This window comes from Haliaeetus leucocephalus, unplaced genomic scaffold (genome assembly GCF_000737465.1).
Source record: "Haliaeetus leucocephalus isolate CR32 unplaced genomic scaffold, Haliaeetus_leucocephalus-4.0 Scaffold192, whole genome shotgun sequence".
NCBI classification, from domain to species: Eukaryota; Metazoa; Chordata; class Aves; order Accipitriformes; family Accipitridae; genus Haliaeetus; species Haliaeetus leucocephalus.
Genome location: NW_010972628.1, coordinates 558,565 through 584,016, shown reverse-complemented (window position 1 = coordinate 584,016; position 25,452 = coordinate 558,565). Strand labels below are relative to the sequence as shown.

The window sequence follows — 25,452 nt, the reverse complement described above, 5'->3', positions numbered from 1 at the left end:
GGCGCAGTCGCGCGCGGGCGGCGGTGCGGCAGCCATCATGTCGCGGGAGTTCGAGCTGTGCCCCGGGCGCCGCGTGGGCGGCGAGCAGCCGTGCTTCATCATCGCGGAGATCGGGCAGAACCACCAGGGCGACCTGGCCACCGCCAAGCGTATGATCCGCATGGCCAAGGTGCGCGCGGGGCCGCTCTGCCTCCAGTGGGCGGGGTGGCCGGGGCGGCGGGGGCGGGGCGCCACGGCGGGCGGGGCTGTCCCGTCTCCCCTCGGCGCTTCCTTCTCCGCCGGGTGGGCAGGCAGTGCGGTGCGGGTGAGCGGGAGGCCCGGGGCACCGGCGGGGCCCGGGAAGGCCGGGAGACGCTCCGGTCGGGGAGCATCGTCTCCGGGCGGTGGCACCGCGTGGGAGGAGCGGAGTGATTTACAGGAGGAATTTTTAAAATAAAGTAGCTGCAAGGAGACAGTCGTGGTGAGGGCCAACAAAGCGGGTGCTGGCGTTGTAGCCCTCAGTCCGTGGCTGGCAGCCTATGATCTCAACGTGTTTGCTTTTAGGAAGCCCCTACCTCGTTCACGGCACACGCACGTGCCGTGGACACAGACAAACACAGGCAGATTATGTCATCTCCGAGGGCTTACAGCGGTCCTTGAGTCATAAGCTAACTGTGAATTTGGGAAGAACCAAGTAACTCTCTGATGAGCCTCCAGTTTGATTGCGTTATGGTTTTTTGAGGTAATACTTGTGTCATCCAGTAAGACAACTAAGCTGTTTTAAAATTTGGTATTGTATATATTAGATATACTATTCCTAACATAGTTAGAAAATGGTGTATCATCACTAAAGGAGAAGCCAGGGCATAATGCGTTCAGACCCATGACTGCGGTAAAAGTGCAAAATAGAGTAGTGTGAGTTTAACTTCAGCATTTGTGTCGCTTCATACAAATTTCAGATTCATACTCCTTGTTCTACATAATCCTGTCACTTGTTTTCATGTAAAATTATCATGTGACAGCTGAGCTTGGAAAACACCACAGAAATTGCCTCTTCCAATAAGTGGCATGCATAGCAAGTGGCAGTTCAGTTTTGTAGTTTTAGTACAATTTGTTTCTAGACTGCTGCTCTACTAAGTATACAGGCATTTTGAAAGAAAAGGGCTCATGTGTGTGCAGATCATCTGTCACTCTGTGTTTCTACTATTCCTGTGATTGCTATGATGATAATGCGAAACTCCACTGCAAATGAGCACATTAATTGCACAATCTTTGTGTTCCAACTAAGGATGAGTGCAGTTTCACTTGCACTTCCACTCAGTGCGTACCAGCTTGTTTTGTAGGACTGCGGAGCAGACTGTGCTAAGTTCCAGAAGAGTGAACTGGAGTACAAATTCAACAAGAAAGCCTTAGAAAGGCCCTATACCTCTGAACACTCCTGGGGAAAGACCTATGGGGAGCACAAGCGCCACCTGGAGTTTAGTCATGACCAATATAGAGACCTAAAGAAATACGCAGAGGAGATTGGAATTTTCTTCACAGCTTCTGGCATGGATGAGGTATGTAAGTCATAGTGGAATGACAAGCAGAGTCCAGCTGTTGTGTCTATTGATTATTACTTAGGCGTGATAGTTCTTTATGTAAGAATATGCGGATGTTGAATTTCTAAATGAGGAAACTAGAGTAACTATACTTCTGCCACTTCACTTGTGCATCTGCAATGGTTGAGTAGATGGCTGAACATTTTGGAAGATCTGCCATGTATGCTGAGGTATTTATGCACAGTAAATCACATTGGAGACAGAGCCTCAGTTGAACTCCATGAACAATCACAGCTTTGAGAGTGTAGATCAAGACTACAATCTGGCCACTATCTGGTGTTGTCTGGTATATTGGCTCCAAGCATTTCAAACTTGCCTATGTTGTAAACCAGATTCCTTTCTCAACTTAATCCCTATTATTTCCCTCTTTTTTTCCTTTGTGCTGTTTACTAGACCTCCGCTGATGTTTCTAAGCAGCAGAAATGGTTATATTCCTTTTTCTTTTACTAATCTCAAGGAGAGGGTCTCCGCCTTGCCCTGTTACTCCTGAAGCATTTACTGATTTTTGTCAGTGGGCTCTTGAACAGTCAGTCACCAGCTTGTAAAGTCCATGATACTCATCTGCTGCTGTTCCCCCTTAAGAGATGTGTACTTTAACTCTTACATGTTGCCTACCTCAAATGATGTTAGTTACAGTATTAACAAATGCAACGCACAGTTGAAATGTGTAAGCTGGAAAACTGGGTAACAGTTAAACTTCAATATAGATCAGAGATTACAGTTTGTTTTACTTTTCTTTGTGGCCTAGAAAATACAGAGAACCAAACTGAAAGAGACCCTCCTGAATTAAGCTAACCACTCTTGCATAAGGCAAGCACAGCAATGTCCCTGTCTTTCTGCAAGTAGCCTTATCGAGGATGGGACAAGGATGGGATTTATTTAATGTTTTAAGGTGATCTGTTCAGTGCCTCACTCTCCTTACCATCAGAGAGAATTCCTGATGTATCAGCTTAATCTCCTTTCTCGTAATTCTTTGTCCTGCCTCATCTGACATAAAAGTTCATACTTTTCTTGTATCTCCTCTCTGTGTATTTGAACACCATTATCACTTCTCTTTTCTGTTTTGTATTCTCTGGCCTAAGCAATTGCAATTCCTTCAACCTTTTTATGCTGCATTTTCTAGTCCTCTGGCCATTCTCACTGCTTCTATCAACTTACTGTCCTATTGACCAAAATCCTTGAATTGCTTTGCCCCAGCTGAGATAGTACAAGAACCAAATACCATAAAAAATTACTTCAGATGTCTGATAGACAAAAAGGTGTTTTGCATGTATTGCAATAGCCTGATGCCATGGACTCAGATCTGTGAAAAGAGGGTGCTGTGACGTTTCTTTTATTATTATCTTCATATCTAGGAGACCTGCTGAACAACACCTACTCCTTTAATAAAAGAATAATTAAATCCAGTAGTCTTGGACTGCTATATCTGGGATCTTAAAGGCCCATATACCTTTGGGGGGAAAAAAGCCCACACTCTGTTTGATGTTATGCAGAACACCTTTCATATGCAGCAACTAGGAACACTTTCCACCTCTGGGCACCCTCTTTTTCTCAAGATACTGTGCTCCTTTGTGTTTGGCCTCAGCAGCTAATAACAGTACTGATACATGTTTGTGCCTTCTTTTTTGAACAGTAATTACATGACATAGCTCCTAGGATTTCTGGTGGCATTTCTGCAAGACATGGTTTGGAACTTAGGGCAAACATTGCATAAATTGATGTAATGATTCCTGGAGACTACATTAACGTCTGTAAATTGAACATAATCTCTGGAACTCCAGCTGTGTCGAAGAGGTTAAATTGTGTGTTTAACTGTATGAGGAAATCAGTGAAGTAAATGTAAAGGCTATGTATGAGTAACTCCTTTATCTACTCTGTTCCAGTATGTACTGGACATAAGACAGGATCCCACTGAACCACTCCCTTTAACGTCATCCCTATTATTTGAGATTATTTCCTGTTCCTTGAATCTCTTACAGAAAACCTGCCAGTTTTCAAGAGATGTTAACCTAATGAAGAGTGGCCTTAGATATGAGGTCTATCTGTCATATTTCATTTTGTGCAATCTCCTCAGATTAGATCTGTGGCTTTTTAATATAGTGTATTCATTGTCTTTGTGCACAATGCATCTTAGTGAATAAACTATATTAAAAAGATGTTACGCATCCTAGGTACAAGAAATTGAATCTGCGCTATAATTATGGTAAAAAATTTAGACCGAAAAGATGCGATTCTCTTCTGGACGTTAGCACTCTCTTGCTGGCACCAAGTAAATTTGACTGCAACAGGGAATTAGCTGAAGAAGTGTTTGTGGCTGGTTGAAGGGGGACGAAGTTAGCTAACTATTTTGTTGTTTCCCCTGGATGTGAATGTGAATAGCTCTTGCCTGTGATAGGTTTGGGATATTCTTCCTTAAAAGTACTAATTTTTAAAAGGCCACTTACTGATGCAATACTGATTTTCATGGAGCCTCCAATAATTCCTCAATTCTCTTCAATGTAGCACACATATTTTTAGAAGGCAGCAGAGTATAATTAATATTTGAATAAACTTATAGTCTTTTCTTTGGCATATTTTATATTTATTTTCTAGTATCTCTTCTAGGAGCAAATGCATTTTGGATTTCCCTTTTTAGGCACTTTTTTTCAGGTGTTTATTCAATATACAATTTTTCAGAGTGACAGATCTATTCAGGAAAACTACCTGTAGTTCTAAAGACCCTGTCTGTGGTTTAGTATTTCTGACCTGCAGGAAGTATGTGGCAGGAAGACTGCCTGCATGCCTGCAGTATATTTCTTCTTCAACAGGTAAGCTCCCATCTACAGGTAGTTGCTCTCTCTGGTAGTGCCAAAAAAACCCCAAGAATGCTGTGGCCCACAAACTCATCTTGAAGTTAGAGGAGCAGCGGAGCTGACCTGTATTAAGCACCTGTACCTACAGCTGGCTTGACCAGCTATGGCTGGGAGACCAAAGAGACTGCCTTGAGACAGGGATCCCAGTCAAAAACCTGTGGAAAATCTGGTTTTGTAGTAGAAATACAAAAGAAGGCACCTCAGTAATACTTCACCTGGAGGGAAGTGTCGTAGTTACAGCTGGGATAGAGTTAACTGTCTTCCTAGTAGCTGGTACAGTGCTATGTTTTGAGTTCAGTATGAGAAGAATGTTTTCAGCTGTTGCTAAGTAGTGTTTAGACTAAAGTCAAGGATTTTTCAGCTTCTCATGCCCAGCCAGCGATAAAACTGGAGGGGCACAAGAAGTTGGCACAGGACACAGCCAGGGCAGCTGACCCAAAGTGGCCAACAGGGTATTCCATACCATGTGATGCCACATCTAGTATATAAAATGGGGAGAGTGGTGGCGGGGGGGATTGCCGCTCGGGGACTAACTGGACATCTATCGGCAGGTGGTGAGTAATTGCACTGCACATCATTTGTACATTTCAATCCTTTTATTATTGTTGTTGTCATTTTATTAGTGTTACCATTATCATTATTAGTTTCTTCTTTTCTGTTCTATTAAACCGTTCTTATCTCAACCCACGAGTTTTGCTTCTTTTCCCGATTTTCTTCCCCATCCTACTGGGGGTAGGGGGGGAGTGAGTGAGCGGCTGCGTGGTGCTTAGTTGCTGGCTGGGGTTAAATCACGAGAGGAAGTCAGAAACTAATATCCTCAGAATAGTAAATGTTATTTCAGAAGAAGTGTATTTTGGGGAGAGGTATAGAGATAGATAGATAGATAGATAGGACCTATTTAATTAAGCTTTGGTTTTGCTTTGAAGGGTTGTTTATTTCCCAGCATGGTAGGTCTTTATCTTTGATCCAGCTGAAGTGGTGTGTTAAAATGCAGTGATTTCTCTTCCTTGTAGATGGCTGTAGAATTCCTACATGAACTGGATGTTCCATTTTTCAAAGTAGGATCAGGAGACACAAACAATTTTCCATATTTGGAAAAGACTGCAAAGAAAGGTAAGCATTTTCTTTCAAGCCATCTTGGTAAACATCACTGTGTCTCAGTAGATCAGTTTTTAGATCTTTCCTGCAATTGATTCTGGAAAAAAATCTAAAGTACCTTTAGAAGAAAATCACCCTCAGACTTGGAAGAAAAGTGTTCACCCAGCTTCCTTTTCTAGTTTAACTGAATTAAGTTACTTCAAGAACTTAATTTAATCTGGTGTAGCTTTCTTACCAACTTAGGACAAAATATGTGCATGTTTTCTAATGGTTAGGTCGCCCAATGGTGATTTCCAGTGGGATGCAGTCGATGAACACAATGCATAAGGTTTATCAGATCGTGAAGCCCATCAATCCAAACTTTTGCTTCCTGCAATGCACCAGTGCATACCCGCTTCAGCCAGAGGATGTCAATCTCCGTGTTATATCGGTCAGTGAATAACCCAGAGTGTGCCACGGGTAGGGTACCAGAGAAGGGCTATGTGCTTTTCTTGAGATGTATTTCCAGATCTTAGGCATGCTGGAATTTGCTTCTGAGAAGTTAGAAGATGAATCATGTTCCTCTAATTCCTCCAAGTGTTGAAGTACAAATACCCATTGGATCCTCTTTTAGCAGAACTCAGCTTTGAGGGATATGATAAAGCATAGTACTGGAGTGTTCACAATTAAATAGAGGAAAATAGGACACGTGGTTAACAGGTTAACCCTGTGCTTTGTAGCGCAAAGAAAAATTATGTAGACTGTTACCATTAAGAAGGTGCACGGAATTGAAAACATAATTCTAAACAGGGGCTAGATCAGAAACTTTTGTTAAAAATGCTTCATGTGAGTATCAGAGCAATGAAGAAAATGGATTAGGCCCTTGTATAGTTTCCTTTGCTGAAAATACTACTTGGATATGCCTAACAACGATGCAAGAAAAGTTCCTCAAATTGCTTAGTGTTCAAGCACTTGCCTAGCTATATGCACATGTAGTATGTTTAGTGGAATGGGACATGGCTGCATTTAATTGCCTTTAGGATTGGGTGACTGTCCCCTATGTATGGCTGAAAGGATTGCTTCAGATTTTAAGTATGGGGTTGAAGAAATTTGCTTTGGATACAGGTTAAGTTTAACCAGTCCACTGGATTCTTGGATGAAAATAGAGCACTACTCTATTACTGTAACTTACAGTGGTGCAGGCTTTGAAGACCTTGAAGAGTACAACTGAATTAAAAGGAAAAGGATTAAGAGCAGTTGTAGAATTGAACGTACCTCCTTGTCCTTGTCAGTATTGATAATCCAAATGAAATTCTTAGAACATAACAGTTGATAAAGCAGTGTGACTTGTTGACCATAAAAAAAAATCCATTCTCAGCATAACCAACTGCTTGTTTTGTGGCACAGTAATTATCCATGGTTTTTATTGCAAATATCACTGTTAAATTTGCTTTATCTTTGAAATTGCTACCTTGGTAATTCAGACCAACTTTGTCATGATTCAAGGCATATCAGTCAGCTTTTCCTGATATCCCCATTGGCTATTCGGGGCATGAAACTGGCATAGCCATTTCAGTGGCAGCTGTTGCTATGGGTGCTAAAGTAGTGGAACGCCATGTGACTCTTGACAAAACATGGAAAGGAAGTGACCACCAAGCATCCCTGGAGCCGAATGAACTGGCGGAGTTAGTGAAAGCCATCCGTACTGTGGAAAAAGCAATGGGTTCTCCAGTCAAACAACTCTTGCCCTGTGAAATGGCTTGCAATGAAAAGGTAACTTCTGCTTTTGATTCATGTACAGCTGAAACTCGTTTAGACCCATAGCTAATAACTCTACATTCAGAAAAATAGCTTGGTAATTGTTTATTGCAGCAGTGTTTCTGCCTCTGCACTCAAAAATTTATGCTGCTAAGTAGCAGCATGCAGTGTTTATGCTTAGCCCACTGTAACCACAGTGTAGACTTGTCATTTTCTATAAACTGCTATTTCTGGCACTAAGTAAGTTGAGTGGAATCCCAGAATCATTTAGGTTGGATCATGTTAAGATCATAGAGTCCAACCATTAACCTAACCCTGACAAGTCCACCACTAAACCACGTCCCTAAGCAACACATCTACATGTCTTTTAAATACCTGCAGGGCTAGTGACTCAACCACTTCCCTGGGCAGCCTGTTGCAGCACTTCATAACCCTTTTCAGTGAAGAAATTTTTCTTAATATCTGATCTAAACCTCCCCTAGCACAACTTGAGGCTATTTCCTTTTGTCCTATCACTTGTTACATGGGAGAAGAGACAGACACCCACCTTGCTACAACCTCCTTGAGGTAGAGAGCAGTAAGGTCTCCCCTGAGCCTCCCTTTTCTCTAGACTAAACAACCTCAGTTCCCTCAGCTGCTCCTCATAGGACTTGTTCTCTAGACCCTCCACCAGCTTCATTGCTCTTCTTTGGACATGCTCCAATACCTCAATGTCTTTCCTGTAGTGAGGGGCCCAAAACTGAACGCAGCATTCAAGGTGCGGCCTCACCAGTGCCAAGTACAAAGCACTCAGTAATAGTAATAGGAATAATAGATATCTCTGACTGTATATGAGCTGCTTTTACACTAAGCTAGGACACTAGTCAGTCTAATCAGATTACCTCCATTCTGATTCTGAAAAATTCCAGTGAGCCATTAACCAATTTCAGAAAGGATCTGGATGTTTGCAGCAGCCTAGTTACAATGAAGGGTTTCCACGCTAATTCAGCCTTCATTTGGAATAAGAAATAATGGGGAGGGGAGTTCCACATGACCTGTTCCCAAGTAACTGCAGACTATTTTTAGCCATTTTTGGCATACTAAGCCTAGGAATGTGTTTGATTTAAACTTCTTTTTTTTTTTTTTTTTTTTTTTTTCTCCTCTGTTGCTGGGCAAGTCTGTTGTGGCAAAAGTGACAATTCCTGAAGGTGCAGTACTGACACTTGACATGCTGACAGTGAAGGTGGGAGAGCCTAAGGGATTTCCCCCAGAAGCCATCTTCGATCTGGTGGGCCAGAAGGTTAAAAAAAATATCGAAGAAGATGAAACCATCACTGAGCAAGCAGTGGAAAATCATGTCAAAAACGTGAAGTGCTGAACTGAAGCACTCCATTCCATATTTCATGATACAGTACTGCACTTCTACACAACATACTTAAGTATAGCGGCATGGTTGTTTAGAAGAAAGGGGTGTGATTATGAGGATCCAAGCAAGTTAGGTTTTCAGGTTCTCATTAGCAGGAAGTTTCTGAAGCAAGTGGATATAAATTATGAAGAGCAATTCTATTAGAAACTGTATAGCATTGTGTCTAGAAAATACCATGCTCCTTCTTTCTCCATTCCACTTAACCTAGATTAATTTGGAGTTTTGCCCAATCTAAGACCACAGTCAGCTGCTTTCCAGCTTCCCTTTTCTGGTAAGAATACAGTAAATCACAATAATTTTGTCTACACTTTGAATTGTTCTAACCCTGTATCTTTTGATGTACCTCTCTTTTCTGCTGTTTTCCTCACTCCTGTGATAACAGGATGCTAGTTGGAGTTGAATGCAGATAAGTCAAAGTTTACATACACTGAACAGAAAACTACACATGCAACCTGATGGATTTTTCTCAAGATTAAATCCTTAAGAAGTCTCAAGATAAAGCAGTGGGTTGCAGAATCTGCACTGTGGGGAAAATGAGCTCCTTGAGAAAGCTAGGTTCTCAAGAGACAGTACCAAGAAAGGAAGCAAATTGGGTATGTAGAAAGGTCCCATTTAAGGGACAAGAGAAAGAGCCTGTTTGTGAACTGAAAGGCAAGAGGGCAAGCCAGACAGATTAAGGGGTGAAAGTAGATCTGAGATGGATCAGTGGAAGTAAACTTAACCTATGCTTCAAAAAAATGTCAAAAGCATCTATTGTGAGCTGAGTGAAGCCTGGGATCTTAAATCAGTTCTGGAGTGCATTTAAGATACCTGTATTTGTACCTGGGGGCAACTTCTTAGGTAGGAAGCCAAATGCTGGTGAAGATTCAGCAGCTTTCTTCCTGTACTAACAAGCAAATACATTGGGATGAGTTTTTTTCCCCCGACACTAGTGTTTGAGACAGCTGAGGCTGGCTGCTTGTCTAGATCACATCACTATGTTTCAGTATGATGGTCAGTGCTCATCTTGTGTGCTCCGCTCTTGCACCACAGCTTCTCGATTGTCAAGTAAGAAATGCAGTCCCACTCCTATCAGTCTGCTGTTCTTCCCTGTGTCCAGGAAGGAGCTGTGTGGCAGCAGCTGCAAAACCAGATATCCCTCAATTAGCTTGGTGAGCACAGAACTGCTTTGGTGTTACTGATCTGCATTTTTCTGTGGTGCAGTGACATACTAGTGATGGTTATTTGGAACTTGCTACCTCTTGGTCATGAGTTGGTGAAGTATCTTGAATTTGGTGGTGGTATTTCTGTACCTGTGCGCTGTTCAGTTCCAAAATGTTTACCATTCTGCAATTCTATGGAAACTATTTGTATCTTCAACTGGGAAGCAGAGATTCTTTGAATCATGTGCTTGACCATATATGAGCTCTGACTGATGCAGTATGCTTGCCTTACATTAAAAAACTACTTAACTGTTAAAAGATTTTTTTTTTTTTTTCAAATTTGAAAAATAAATTTAGCTTATAAAACAAGCTGTTATTTCTGTGTTTAAGCCTATGGTCAGACCTTGCCTTTGCCAGCACCAGTGATGATTGCAGGGCCTTTAGTATTTGAACATTGTAAGATTACCTGACCTGTTTCAAGTAGCAGTGGTTCTTCACTCCAGCCAGGCTAGTCCTAGAGGCTGCTGTAAATATAGGCTCCAAAAATTTCCAGGACTTTAATTAAGGTAGTGGGGGAAAAAAAATAAGTTATCCCTATACAGAAACTTGCACGCTGTCTCTCCTAGTTTTATGTGAGCATACCTTTATCCAGTTGCCCTTAAAGAACCTTTGCAAATGGGACACAAAAATAAATTAAGCACAAGTCCCCCACTGACCTCATATTTTTATTGCACCTGTGGGTCCTCCAGGCATTTCATCTTCTTTTGGGGTGGCACACAACTGTTGCTTATGCTTCCACTCTGTGTGGGAAGAACAGGGCCATGCAGAAGCCCAGTTCAGAGTCTCTGTCAGAAGTAAGACCAGCTAATGGCTATTAAGTGTGGCTACAGAAGCTTTTACTTCAGCTTTGTTGAAGTGACCTTTCCAATAGTCAGTGGCAGTCTTCTGTTTTTCTGAGATGATACTTAAGTATGAGCTAGTTCACTTACTGCATTTATTATCCAAATCTGACCTTGTTGACTATGATAATATGCAATATATGAATTTGAAGCTTGGACCAAACTAAACCTATTACTGTCACAATTGCAGCCTCTCCAGCCAGGTGAGCGGAGGGAGTTCATGAAAAAAATGCCAATATCCAGGTTCAAATCTGAATTTTAATATGCTTCTTTCAACCAGACTTTTTCCATTTCACAAGTTGAAAAAAGTACAAAAAATATTATATATGGCATTTTAGGTGGTACATTGACATGTGTCGTGGTTTCAGCCCAGCCGGTAACAAAGGACCACGCGGCCGCTCGCTCACTCCTCCCGCCCCCCTCCGGTGGGATAGGGGGAAGACGGAGGAGAGGAAAAAAAAAACCAAACCTGGAACCTCGAGGGTTGAGATAAAGGCAGTTTACTGGAACAACACAAAGAAATTGCAACAACAACAACGGTACTAATGAAAAAGTATACAAAAAGAGTGATGCACAGTGCAACTGCTCACCACCCGGGACCCGACGCTCTGCCACTTCCCCCACCGAAAAGAAGAGCCCACCCCCCGGCCCGCTCCCCCTTTATATACTGAGCATGATGTCACATGGTATGGAATAGCTCCTTGGCCAGTTCAGGTCAGCTGCCCCGGCTATGCCCCCCACCTCCCAGGTTCCTGTAAAAAAAAAAAAATTAACTCTATCCCAGCTGAACCCAGGACAACATGATTTATAAAAGCCAGATCAGCTTCCCCCATTGAAAAGAGCATATACATTAGAAATTACAGTTGGTTTTCTTGAACTTAACTATTATCTTCTACAAGCATCACAGTTACAGCTTTCACATGACAGAGATTAATTCATTTAGATCATTGCTAAAGTGGCTTTCATAGAAAAAGCATGAAATAGTAGGCTTTATTTTGCTTCATTATGTTAGTCTGCACATTCCAATGGACCCTTCCCAGAGCCTCACAGCTGGGTAAACTGGTTCTGTGAACTTGCAGCGGAAGGTATGCAAATGAGCCATGCCATCAGTAACATTGTAGAATGAAAGGATTCCTGCTTCATAATCCAGAAAAACACCAATGCGATCAGGATCATCTTCTACCAGGATGGGGATTCTCTCCCCCTTGTGAAATGCCCAGTATTCAAGATCAAATTTCTTAAGGCACCAAGATGCTCTATTCCAGCCCAGTCGACAGGTTTCAGAGTCTCCTTTCCTGCCAATGGAAGGGTAGGCTGCACCAATCCACCATCCTTTTCCAGCGTGAAGCAGGTCAACTTCCCAGTAATGGCTCCCAGAGAGGAATGCATCTCTGCTTAGCACTTGCCATAATTTATCAAATCTCTGGGGACCACAAGGGTAAAATATCTTCCTCCAGTTACAGCTTACTACAAGACGGTCACCAGACAATTTCAGCCTTGGGTGAAGGCTGTCATATTCCCAGGCTGGTGATCTTGCATCTGCAGTCAAAACCATAAAAATACTTAGTAGATTTATCGTGACCAAGTTATAAAAAACCTGCAAAGGAGCTCACAGCTGGCAGTGTCTTGGAACCTGCAGTTTTGCAAGGAAAAACCTGAAAATTTTTAATAGAAAGCTGTAAGAGACTGTGTTCGACTATGTTTGTCTCAACATTGCTGACCATTTGCTAGCGTCAGCATCCTGTTGCTGTGGGGGAGTAGGCGCTGAAAGCCCTGAAGAAACCACCATATCCACCTGAAGCTAGCAGTCTCTGTGGAAATGGCTGGACTCTTCGGAAAAACTTGCATACTCCTCCCTCAAAAAAGGAACTGAAAGGGACTGAAAAAGGAACTGAAAGGAACTGCAAGGGATTGAAAATCAGCGCTTGGAACTGGGACTTTGTCATTGTCTGTCTGCTGGAACCTGGAACTTGGACCTCCATCACTTGCACCGAGACCAAACCAACAGGACGTTGCTGGCTTCGTGGTGGTGGTAACTAGTCTTGCTGCATCTCTCCCATTTTCTTGCTTAGGTCTGCCTCTTTTTCCTTTCTTCTTCCCTCTGTCCTGTCGCTATTATCAGTTGTTATAGGAAATAAAACTTGTAAGGTTGTACGGCATCTGACCTCGTCTGTGTCTTAATCTTGCTCTTGGGATCGTTTAAGAACCCTCCCCGATATTGGATCGGTACAAAAGCATGGCACTATTTATATGCACTGATGCTTTAACATTGCATAGGTTTTAAAGCAGGTCAGTAAAAGACAAGTATGTAAGAGTATATGCGTGGTTCACAAATCAGAAGATGAATACAGCTAGGTAGGGAACAAACACTGAGAGCTTCTACTTCATGTGGAATAGTTGGAGACTTCTGGTGGGATTACAGCTTAAGGATTTTAGAGAGCAGTGGAGCGGACTCTTGGGTTGTGAGGTCCCATTCCACTGAAATCACATTTGAAGATGCACTAGAGTGTTTCTCACAAAAGCACCACAGCTCTGGGCAGCAGCATCATGTACATTGCAAAGGAACAGCTTACCAGCTCCCAGAGGATTCATAGCACCTAACCTGACATTTAGAAAAGAAAAATCACAGTCTGAAACTACACCCTAGAAATCACTGTCTTAATTCAGCAGCAGCTTAAGAGTTGTTTTAGCAAGAAGCAGCTGTCACAGGACTGGAAATCACAAAGCCAGAGGGAAAAAAAAAAACCTATATCAAATTAAACAAGTTTGAAATGACACAGGACAGGTCAAAAAGCTACAAGGTTTTTAAGATTAGATTCTTCTCTGAATATACTGTCCTACAATATTAAACTGGTGCATGTCTCAGAAAAGTTCTCATAATATACTCTATATCAATAATTTACTGTGTTAGCATGTGTTTTCTGATTTCCTGTTCTACAAATAACCAAGATACTCCCTTTGAAAACAGAATCTGACATCCTTAAACAATCCCCTTCACTCTTCCTGTCAAGCCTGACAAAAACAGTGTCGGAGTTGGGTACCTAAAGGAACATACATTGTCATGAATTAAGAGTACTTCAGAAAGCACTGGCGGTAAGATGTAAACTTAGTTTGTATCTTAAAACTATTCCAAAGAATGAGCACATCTATTTTTTCTTGTAAGTGAAGAAAACAAAGTATACAATACATCCAGCAATATTTGCAATAAAAACTGAGTCATATTTCACTCAGTTCATAGCTGGGTTTTTTGACCGAATGTAATTTTAATCTTAGTCTAGATAAACTTTGAAGCTTCGATGTTTTAAATGCCACGTGGCAAATACATTTAATATCCTGAAGCTGCTTTTCAGAGTAACTAAACTTTTAAAATGAAAGTTAGGGAAATACATGTTTATAATATTTTAAAATCCAGACTGCTTTGGTTTCTCTGCAGTGTTGCATATCTGAACTACGTTTGGACCTGTGATCTCATAGATTACAGTCTTTCACAGGCAGCATAGTACTAACTGAACACAACATGGAGCAACAGACCCACTGAAACAAGAACTTCAGTATTTTCCTTGCTCTTCAGTGCTGAATTTAGAAATGAAAGGTAATTATACAGCAGGTTACTGTATGAGAGAAATCTGTCTTTGCCACTGCATTAATCTGTTGCTCGTTTGACTTTGTTGCTATTTCCTCTCCTATGTTCTCACAGAGCGCCCTCTCCCATAAATCAAGTAAGTCTAACCTGGGCTAGTTGGCATATTCGATAGTCTAAAGCCCAGAAGCTGTTTTCATTCAGGCTGGAATCCTCCTCTCTGCCATCAGAGCAATGCATAAATCACTCCATTCTCTGTTGGTCCTCTGTTACTCTCCCATGATTTCCTGCCATGAGCAGGGAAGGCTAAGTAAGGTTTCCCACAGTTTGCTGTGAAAAGACCACCAGCACTGTGGTGCACAGCCTATTTACAATGTCCACAAAGAAACGGACATCTCACATTCAGTGAGGGTCCATTCACAGCACAGTTAATTGCAACAAAGACTTGCGCTTTATACTTGCATGTAAAGTATACTTGCGTGTAAAGAAAAGAAAGTAGTACACAATGGGGATGCTAAGTTTGTACAGAACACAGGTGACACTAAAGACCAAAAGACATCTAAAGTAGAGAGGATTTAAAAGGCCTGGCTTCACTGTCTGCTTTTTCCAGTAACCACTTGAAAAGCTGTGCAAGTAAGTAGTGATGTCTGTCAGTCAAATTTACCTGAAAAACCTAGATTTTCATAAAACACATAACTACTACATCTCAAGCAAATGGAAATACCTCCATTGCTTTAAAAAAGCAGCAAAACCCCAAACACCAAACTGATTTCAGCTGCTAATGTTTGGAAGCATAAATGTGAATTTGACTAGAAAAATCATGCAAAACAGGTAGAATTGTTTGGATTATTGGAGGACTGCAATTCTTCCACTTCTCCCAAGTGATGAAAATTTTAAGTAACTTCAAGTCCTAATATTTATGACCAAGGTTTGTCAATTTCACTGGCCTATGAGCAGCTGCACATCTTTCTTAATGAGGTGGTTTGTCATATTTAGCTTTAACAGAGTTGAGAAATTGTTGTTTCAGCCCTTGAAGTGACTGGTCACAAGTGAAGCAAATACAGTGCTTTCTCCATGAATCCATCAAGAGGCAGCCTGAAGGACATACAGAATGGCATTCATGAAACTCAGGAGCCTAGTTCACTGCCAGCCAAACACTGCTGCAGTGCTCTCTTAGTAGCAAGTGCTCAGTGGCACAGACTGGCTGTCCTAGCACCTTAACAGGTTCTGGTTACAAAGTGACTGACTTAGTCTGGATCCTGCAGCACAGAAATGATGCCAGTGGCAAAAGACCCATAACATCACAGCCAAGAAGACAGACTTTGCTCATTACATTCCTGATTTCTTAACACCTGCTGCTTTTCCAAGTGCAACACCTGTTTGCTCATCTCCAATTGAGATAACCTGTTTGGAATGAAAAAGTTGCAGTGTTTGGACTTAAAAGCTCACTCAGGAGAGCACAGAAACAAGACAAAGTAACAACACTGAAAAACACCCATCTCAACACACCACCCCATAGGTGCAGGGACAGTATGTAACCCACTCTACCAGCAGAGTGCTGGCCCTTGCCCTCCTTACTGAGTAACAGCCAGAAGTCAAGTGTCCACTTGGTCACAGTCATGGCCTCCACTGGGCTGGATCCAGGCTGGAAAACAGACCTCCTCTTACAACAGGCTTTTGCCACTAGGTACCATGGTAATAGGGAATGTTACAGCTTTGAGATTAAAAACAGTTACAGTCCTCATCTGCTGCAGGCCACATGAAATGTCCATTAGCTTCCCATCAGAGAGATGGAACAATTGACTGTACATTTTTCCTACCAACACCAGAGAAAAGGATCATCTGTAGATTGACCTTTAACGTATTACATGATGGACATAATTAAAGACAGACCACAATGATCTGGAGAATAGAAAAGTCTTCAAAAACTAAATTAGCTACTAGCTGATTGACACACTGGCAGTTCTGAATAAAAACAAAGGATCAAGATTTCACAGACAGAAAGTAAAATTTCTTTCCCAACCTGAGGTACAGAAAAGGGTAATGACTTTCAGGCAGTGCAGAGCACTTGTTCCTCACAAACACTGTAAACATCAGAACCCCTTTAAGATACTGTTTTAAGATAGTGGCACCACACATTCATTGACTGTTTCAGTGACTGAGCCATAAGTGTTCGGAGTGCTTCTAACTTTTGTTCAACCATACTTACGTTTTAAGAAAAGCAACCGATCAACAGGAGACATGGTTTTCAACACCGTTCCAGGCTCCTTCTTTGCAGTGGCATTCAGGCTACTGAAAACATCTGGGCAGAGATGAAAATTAACAGTTTAGGGAGTCTGCCAGTAGAAGAACATGGCTGTACTATGAAGATTTTAAAAATAGAACACCATGGGCAATTTTGCTGGACCAGGGTATTCAGGCTTTGCCTCTTTGGTGTGAATTCCACCCATGTCCTGGGGAAGGTCATACTGTCACACTCCACTTTCCAACTTTAGGGGACAAACTGTGTTACTTTTGCTGGGGAAGGGGTACTCAGTCTGTACACGTTCAACCCTAAGCTCTTTGGGTAGCTGGAGATGCTGGATCCCAGTGTTGCCAAAGAACCACACAATTGAGCATAACCCCAAGTAAGCACCTCCCATTCCTCAAAAAGCACCCCTCTGATAGAGGGGAGCAGAGTCAGGCAGCTAAAGACAACTGCAGATGCTAGCTACAAAGCACCTGCACTGTACTGTAGCAATCCTCCACACATCCTGCAGTGGCCTTTCAGATCTGGTCTGACCATTTTCCCCAGCACCCTGCTATACTGTTCTTGGTGGCAACTCTCAGAAAAGGGATTATTAAAAGGTAGCTGGGTGGAATGTGACAGCTGGTATTGCCCTGCTCACCTGTAACTCAAGTCGCAGGGTTTCCCCATGGTTATTTGGGTTTGTGACTTTGCATCCCATTGGGAAACTCCTTGCCTTAATCATGCCAGAGGTCACTTAAGGATGAAATACCAGCTCAAACACAAAAGGAGCTCTAAGCAGAACACATTGACCCACCTTTAAAGAAGCAAAAAAGAGAATTCTTCAGACTGCCTGAGACAGAAAGATCACCAGGTACATCAACTAGAAAAAGCTTTCCAATTTTACAGGTACCTGATGTTCCATGCCTGCCAGATGTCCTGCCAGAGCACTTACACCCAACAGTGACTGAAAGAAGAGAACACCTACGTCATGTAGGTGTGGTGGTCTAGGGATATAAGCAAGGTAAGCTCTGCAGGAAGAAGTAAGCTGCATGAAGTAACTGATAGAGCTGGAAGAAAGCATCAGACAAACTTTAAGGCACAAAAGGCCATCTTCAGAGTTGAAAGAGAAACCTCTTACATTCTTAAATCACCACTGCTATAGCAACATTACACCAATGCTGTCAGAGAACAGTACCCATGCCTGAAAAGCTGCTGATGTCTTCAGCTGATTTGGTAAAAAGTCCTGCTCTTTCTTACAGACCACACTTTATTTAAAAGGAGAGCAGGAGAAAGCAAAATTCACAGCACTCTCCCAGGTACCTTCTTTAAGCCGGGCTTCTATTGGTTTCTGTAGAAAGGACTGAAGAGCTGTCACAAAGTGCTTATAATGGTTAAGGATGTGCTCAAACGAGAGAGGTATTGGATGCCATTGTTCTAACAGGCGCCTAGGCTCCTGCATTTCCTTCTCGATTTCTGTGTACTTCTGAGGGCAGAAAGACAAATTCTCCAGTTAGTAGAGACAGTGACACGAATGGACTCTTCCCTCCCAGCTCCCACACGCCACAGAGCAAGGACAGCTCCATCACTAGGTAAACATGGGCCACAATAGACAAACCTTGCTGTGTTCAGCCTCCCTAGTAGGTCATTAGCCAGCCCATTAGATCCTCCTGTCAGTGGAGTGAGGGGCTACCTCTGAGATGGAGAACCCAACAGTCATCGTTAAAACAGGGTCTCCCAGGACACTCGCAAGATGGGGATGAGTTTAATCTGGCTAGAACCCTTTGTGGGGAATACCAACAATGGGAAAATTAAACCACTAAGTTTTAAAAGCAATCTAAAGAATAAAATCCAGCATTCCCCATAAAAAATCTCTCCCAAAACCATGAGGAGCAGCTTCCCACGTAGAGGTATGTTGCTAGCACACACAGCGGAGTGCCAGGGCCATATCACTCACAACAACGAAGACTCTCAAGTCTGCTAAGTTGCAAGGATGTAAAAATGCCTTCCTGTGAAGAATGGCATCCTTTGACTTGTGTCAGGGCATAAGCATATGGCAACACACCCTTCCCAAGGAAAGTGAAGAAGACCATTAGGAAAGAGAAGCTGACATTTATCTGTACACAAAACCAAAACCACTGCCTCCCTGCCGCGACTGAATTAAGCGCTCAAGCTATCTGTACAAGATTCCGTTTATTTCACTGAAGGATCAAACTTATATATGTTTCAGCAAAGATCTAGAAAGAACTAATGGCATACAGCCAATACTACTAACACAGGAGCACATATCTGGCTCAGCTGGGATGTTTGCCAGTCCTCAGAACAGTTAAAGATAAAAACATTCCATACACATACTCGTGACTGTCTTCAGCCACATCTTCCCAGGCATACACAAGGCCATCCTCCAACCTCATCTTGTAAAACTAGTTCTTCAAAGGCTTGGCAAACATGCAGCACAACAAATTCTAACAGTTCATTCTTGAAAACAAATGCCAGGTGTTCCGAGCTGCTCCCACAGTAAAATGATGGCTGTTGCTCAGGGTGATTAGGATCTCTTGCAATTAAAGAAATGAGACAATTTAGCCTTCCTCCTTAGGTTCCCGAGAGGGCTGCCTTTTCTCAGACCTTCATATTACACCGCACAAGGAAAGACCTGATACAGCATTTGTCTTCAAGATTAAGAGACACGTATAACTCTGTTCCATATATGCTTAAAATTAACATGAATTTCATACAGACCTGAAATCAATGCCATAGCAAGAACACCTAACAGCTCAAAAATCAGGAACCAAACTGGTCCACCAAAATACCAGCAAAAAGAAGATTAAAAATCAGTGAGAAAGATGCTGCTTACATACAGAAAGATCTACTGAGGTGATCACTAGAGCAGTTTACCAGGGACTAGGAGGATAAGAGGTTGAAAGAGACCATAAAATACCACCTCCAGCAACTGAACAGGATCACTGTGCTGTTGTATTTGTCTGATTCGACATGAGAAGGTCTCCAGGGCTGCAAGCTTTTCTCGACAGGACTCCAACTGCTTATCATGTGCTTCCAGGGCTTGTTGAGTCTTTTCATCAATGAAGTTTTTTGCCAGACTCTCCTCTTCCTGAAGTAGCAACAGGAGCTCAGTCATACTGTCTGACAGCTGCCTTTTGCTCATAATGGCATGTGCCTATAGATGAAGCAGAAGAGTGTCCCCCCATACTCAGCAGACCATAAACATTTCAGGCATTTCTCTCCCAGGCTTTCAACATTACATTTTGGTTGAATTTTACTCATTTGCTGCACCTCTTGAGAAATGAGCGTTCAGCCCTTAAGGGAAGTGCAGCCAGGATTTACCTACTGATATCCTGGGTGGAAAAGCTTGAGAGCAGATTCCAACATGCCTATTTATGTAGAAAACATTGTTTTCAGCTGGAGTGTAACAGGGTCAGGTGCCAACTGCTACAACCAGCAGACCTGGTCCTTCGGTAGCAACACTTTGCCCCCTTTTAAAGCAAGCTAGGGACAGGGAACTGCTAGAAAAAGAAAGCCTCCAAAATGAAGTGACATCAAACCGCAAGGTCCCAAACCTCTACAGAGCTCCCTCCAGCTCTTACTAATGTTTCTGTAACAGAGATGCTTAGAGATGCACTGTTTCATGCTCTATAAATGAGGTAGAGCTTAGCACACATTCCCATTCTTAAGACAGAATCAGTAGAACTGTTCTTTTGTTTATTTAACTCTGAAGTCAGATTGTTCAATAATGCAGTTCAGTGCAATACAATATACATCAGTGAAGCCAGAATAACATATGCAGCAGGTGCTATTTACTACTCCTCTGCAAAAAAATTCAACATTGTTCTCCCAGAGATGTTTGGCTGATCTGAGAGTGAGGGCCAGGCCTTTGGAAACTCTTCCTTCTTCTCTCCCTTTGACAGTAATATGTTGTGATGGATACGGGGAATACACTCTTTTCCTGAGAAGCAGTAGCTGCCTGGGTCTTTGAAGCTGCAGAGGAGCTACCAGGCTCTTTGAGCAACAGAGAAAGCAAAATGTCTCTCCCTGGAAAATGACCATCCAGTGGAGAAGCAAACCACACTTTACCTTCAGATCATTAGCGGCCTGCTCTATGCTCCTTCTGTTACCAGCTTCTTGCTCTTTTCTCTCTTCTAGATCCTTCAAACACAATGCCATGAGTTCCTATACAGCAACAAAACCAAAATAAAACACTGTTTCATAACAACATCTGTAAAAGCCAGAATTCCGTATCCCGCTTGCTTTCCATATAGGGGAGTATGTCACTGAAACACTCAGTTTATGAGGCTTATTAAGGCCAGTAGTGATGAAATGTAAGGATTTCAGCATTTCACCTGCACCTGCTCCTGGTGGTTATACTGGTAAGACTCAGAGAGCTGTGCAAATTAGTACCACCTTTATAAGGAACAGGCAAACCTATGGTGAAAAAAACCTTTTCATCTTTACATCTATGGCACTGTGCATTTCAAGACTACATGCTCGTGCATTTAGCAGCTGAAGGGCAGCTAACCAAGTACTTTTGATTCAGAGGATCAGTGGGATGTTCTGCCTAGAGTCAAAATGCTTCCCAGTGTACAAAAGACCCATCAGAAATACCCCACCATCACTACAGTGATGCTGTAGTCTAAATGCCTGCAACAACAAATACTATCAGCTTGGCTACTAATCATAGTATCTGTGATACTTGTGGCGTGCCCTGAGATGCACTGAGCAGCACAGCACAGTTAATGTTCTGCTGTGTCTAGCCCCACAGTTTCTCACCCACAGCCCTCTGGAATCAGCTGTCCCCTGTCCAGCAGAATGAACAGTCTTGGTGCACTTGGTCATGCATTTATTTCATTAGTACCATGAAAGAGCCAAGCAATGCTGGCCCATGCTCTCAGTGCACTAGTGTTATAACAGAGCCTCTCAGTAAAAAACAGGTAAGCTAGCACCAGAGCTGTAGCTGTTACCAGTGTCCTGTTCTGCAGCTGAGACCCAGTCAAGAGTACCTGCATGCATATGCACCAGCCCACTGCAACATCCCCAGGTCAGCATGGCATTTAAACTCTGCAGGGTTGACTGACCATAAGTGTTGCTTCATGGGCAACAGTTTGCATTTTTGACATTTGCCTCCTTTGAAAACACATGCAATTTTTCATTTGATTATGACAGAGACAGAAGAAAATGGGCTCCCAGCAAAAGCCAGAGACTCTGCACCTGGAAGTGCCTTGGCACAGGCACATCCATGCAAGCAGATAAATGTTCTTGCATGGAGCAAGATAGTCATGTTACGCCATCCATTCCAGCCACAATTTTCCAGTCTTGTCCCTGAAAGACCAGAAGAGTTCTGCACCACTTGAAGATTCAGGAGTTCTACTAGGTATCAGCCTTCCTCAATTTACTTTGCAGCCTAGACCTCATTCCTTTTCTCAAAGACTGACAAAGACCACAGAGCAAAACCCAGTCTTCCTTCCCTACTAGTAGAACACACCACCTCAGGCACTTAGTCCCTCACAATGGTGATCATATGCAAATACTGGATGCCAACCCAAAGCATTTCTGGTTAAACATTACTTGCTTTACAGAGATAAACTAAAGAGCTGCTTCTTAGCAGTGGAGACACTGTGTCTGCAACACAGGCAGGCAACCCATGTCATTCACCCTGAAGAATCAACTCCAAAAACATTCCCTTAGGGATTGCCTGGATGCCCCAACTCACTCGAGTGAAAACACTGTAACAGCAAGGATTTCTGAGAGATGAGACTCCTAGCTCCAGTCAGGCTCACAGGACACATATCAAGTGCACAGCATGCTGATCCTATGTCCCACATTCAGGAGCACAGGGAGTGTCCTTCCAGATGATTTTATACAACCTTAGATCCAGGGATGAACGAGCTGATGGACCTCATGGACCTCACACAATGGTTCTCGTCTCTTCTTAGCATCCACAGATAGGATTTGCTAAAAGCCCTGAGAAAGATTCTCGCATGCTGCTGGGCTGATGTCACATCACAAGGGCTGCACAGAAAAACTGCTCCCAGCAAACAAAATCGCTTAAGCCAGTAGATGTCAGCAAAGACTCCCCTAGGGACAGTGTCACATGGGGACCCAAGTTCCTACCCTACTCACTTCCTGTTTTGGCACAGAGACAAATAACTGGTTATCAACAGCATCTGCTCCCCTGTGTCCAAGTGACCCCCAGGGAACCAGCAAAACTTGTCGCTTTGTGCACTCTACCCTGGCTCAAATCAGGTTGCCACAGCACACCACCTGCATCCACACATTGCCCCAGTGTCATGAAGGGAATGCAAACACTGTAGTGAGTTCCCAGCTGCAAGCGGGATACTTTGGATGAAAGCACACCAGCAGGCCGGAACAGTGCTCTGAGTTGCCCTGACATCTTCAATGGTCTTTCCCCTGTGCTGCTGCTGTTTGCTTGAGGCCTAGTGTACTGCCCTCTACCCTTGTACTGCTCTCTCACATGAAGTGCAATAAAACACCAGAGGAATTTAGCATGACCTGTGCATCTGCTCACAATCCTAGTGGTAACTAGGAAACTTCCTAGTAACACTGCTGCAAAATACCAGAGAAGGAGGGGGAAGGACCTCTCTGAAATTGAGGTGGAAAAAATAAAACCTCCTGAACATCAAACCTCTGTGTTACTACTTCTTACGCCTCCCAAGCTTAGCACCACAGCATGCAGGCCTCAGCAAGCCTTCTGGCAGGCTCTCTGGAGTAAAACAAAGCACAAGCAGGAAGTACAGGGCAAGCGTGCAAAGCCTCCTGGGGCTGCTCAATGGACAGCTAAATTAGGATAAATAAAAAACACTTAGGGAAGAACCCCTGTGCTAGTTGTGGCTGGGACAGAGCTAATTTTCCTCTTAGTAGCTCATATGGTGCTGCATTATAGATGTGACTATACTGCAAGTGCACAAGATGTTGGGAGAGGACACAAGCAGGCAGATGACCCAAACTAACCAAAGAGATAGCCCATGACATACAACATCATGCTCAGCAACAAAATGGAGAAGAGGGGATTTAGGTGGGTTAGCCATCTTTTGCTCAGGAACTGGCTGGGCACTGGTCTACCCATGGGAGGTGGTGAGCCTTTGCATCACTTGTTTTATTTTGTTCTCTTCCTCTCTTCTTCCACTTCTCTTTCGCTTATTACACTATTTTTATCTCAGCCACGAGTTTTCTTGGTTTTAGCCTTCCTTTCCTCTTCCCCTGTCCTACTGGGCAAGGGAGGGGGAGTGAGCAGGCAGCTGCATGGTGCTTAGCTGCCTACTGGGATTAACCCACAACAACCCCTGCTCCCCATCCCTAAGGAGCTGTCAGAGAACACGCTCTCTGCATGAGGACTGTTGTGGTTTAATCCCAACCAGCAACTAAGCACCACACCGCCACACACTCACCGCCCCCCCCCAGTGGGATGAGGGAGAAAATCAGAAAAAAAAAGTAAAACTCATGGGTTGAGATAAAGACAGTTTAACAGAACAGAAAGGAAGAAACTAGTAATGATAATAACAACAATAATGAAAGAATTGGAATATATAAAACAAGTAATGCACAATGCAATTCCTCACCACTCACCAACTGATGCCCAGTTAGTTCCAAGCAGCAATCTGCCCCTTAGCCCCACTCCCCCCAGTTTATATACTGGGCATGACATCACATGGTATGGAATACCCCATTGGCCAGTTTCAGCCAGCTGTCCTGGCTGCGTCCCCTCCCAGCTTCTTGTGCCCCTCCAGCCTTCTTGCTGGCTGGGCATGAGAAGCTGAAAAATCCTTGACTTGGTATAAACACTACTTAGAAACAACTAAATACATCAGTGTGTTATCAACATTCTTCTCATACTGAACCCAAAATATTATACCAGCTCCTAGAAAGAAAATTATTCCAGCCTAAACCAGGACAAGAGTCAGTGTGGTCTAGCAAGCTACAGCAACAGAGGAAGGGGATAAACAGAAATGGCCTTTCTGCTCCCCCAGTGGCATCCATGTTTCTGTCAAAGGTACTTCCAGCCTGGCAATGAAAACAAGTCCCCCTGGGCAACCAATCTCCTCTGATACCCCACAGAAGGTCTGAGGAGCAAATGCTGCTGCATGCGACCTGACAGTCAATGTCACCTCCCCACTGTCCCTTGATTTACACTCCTGTTATGCGTGCACTTGGGGTGTGACTGGATAACTCTCTCCCCCTCATGCACAAACTACATCCCTGTGCAGTGACAGCATGCTGACACCTGTCCATATGGGATTCACAAAGCACTTGCCCAAGTACAGAAACTTTGTTCTTCCAGCCAGTATGGCCTACAAAATTGATGTGACAAAACCTGAGCTCCACAACCTGTTTATAAGGCAAGCAAAGCAAGGCCACAGGCTGAAGATACTCAGCCTACTGCTGCCCACTGCACTAATACTCACAGCTGCCACCATCTCACCCTGGCCAAAGAAAACCTAGCTGCTCCAGTCCCAGAAATGAGGAAATACAACCAAATCAGGAGTATCCGCAGCTCCGCGCCCCGTGGCCGTCCCAGCTCCCGGTTATACCCCAGTCCCGTCCCCGCGCTCCCCTGGAGCCCGTCTCGCAGAAAAAGTCCCCGCCGCGGCAAACCCGCAGCGAAGCTCGGCAGTCCCGGAGACGCAGGGGCTCCGCAGGAGGCGCGGGCCAGGCACGCCCCGGGGACATCGCCCGGCGCCCGTGCGCGGCGCTCACCTTCTTCTGGCGGACGGCGTGGGGCAGGAGGCAGGCGCGGTGTCCGCGGTGCGGGCCCAGGACCGGGCAGAGGGCGCAGACGCAGCGCTCACAGTCCTCGCAGAACAGCTCCAGCGGCCGCCCCGCGTGGACGCCGCACGCCCGCGCCCCCTCCGGGACCGAGGCCCACGGCAGCCCCTGCGCCATGGCGGCCGCGGCGCCGGACGGG

General features: G+C 43.7%; 2 protein-coding genes across 2 annotated transcripts; one reads left to right on the top strand and one right to left on the bottom strand.

Moving 5' to 3' along the window:
• Positions 1-6: 6 nt before the first annotated feature.
• Positions 7-10,924, top strand: NANS (N-acetylneuraminic acid synthase). Its single transcript, XM_010565462.1, has 6 exons — positions 7-169; positions 1,323-1,538; positions 5,446-5,545; positions 5,806-5,960; positions 7,016-7,282; positions 8,415-10,924. Exons 1-6 carry the CDS (start codon positions 38-40, stop codon positions 8,622-8,624), a joined length of 1,080 nt encoding a protein of 359 aa, XP_010563764.1. The 5' UTR covers positions 7-37; the 3' UTR covers positions 8,625-10,924.
• A 596-nt stretch (positions 10,925-11,520) lies between these two features.
• Positions 11,521-25,430, bottom strand: TRIM14 (tripartite motif containing 14). Its single transcript, XM_010565461.1, has 6 exons — positions 25,245-25,430; positions 20,610-20,705; positions 19,462-19,695; positions 17,844-18,006; positions 16,503-16,595; positions 11,521-12,252 (listed from the first exon to the last, which is right to left on the bottom strand). Exons 1-6 carry the CDS (start codon positions 25,428-25,430, stop codon positions 11,717-11,719), a joined length of 1,308 nt encoding a protein of 435 aa, XP_010563763.1. The 3' UTR covers positions 11,521-11,716.
• Positions 25,431-25,452: the final 22 nt, after the last annotated feature.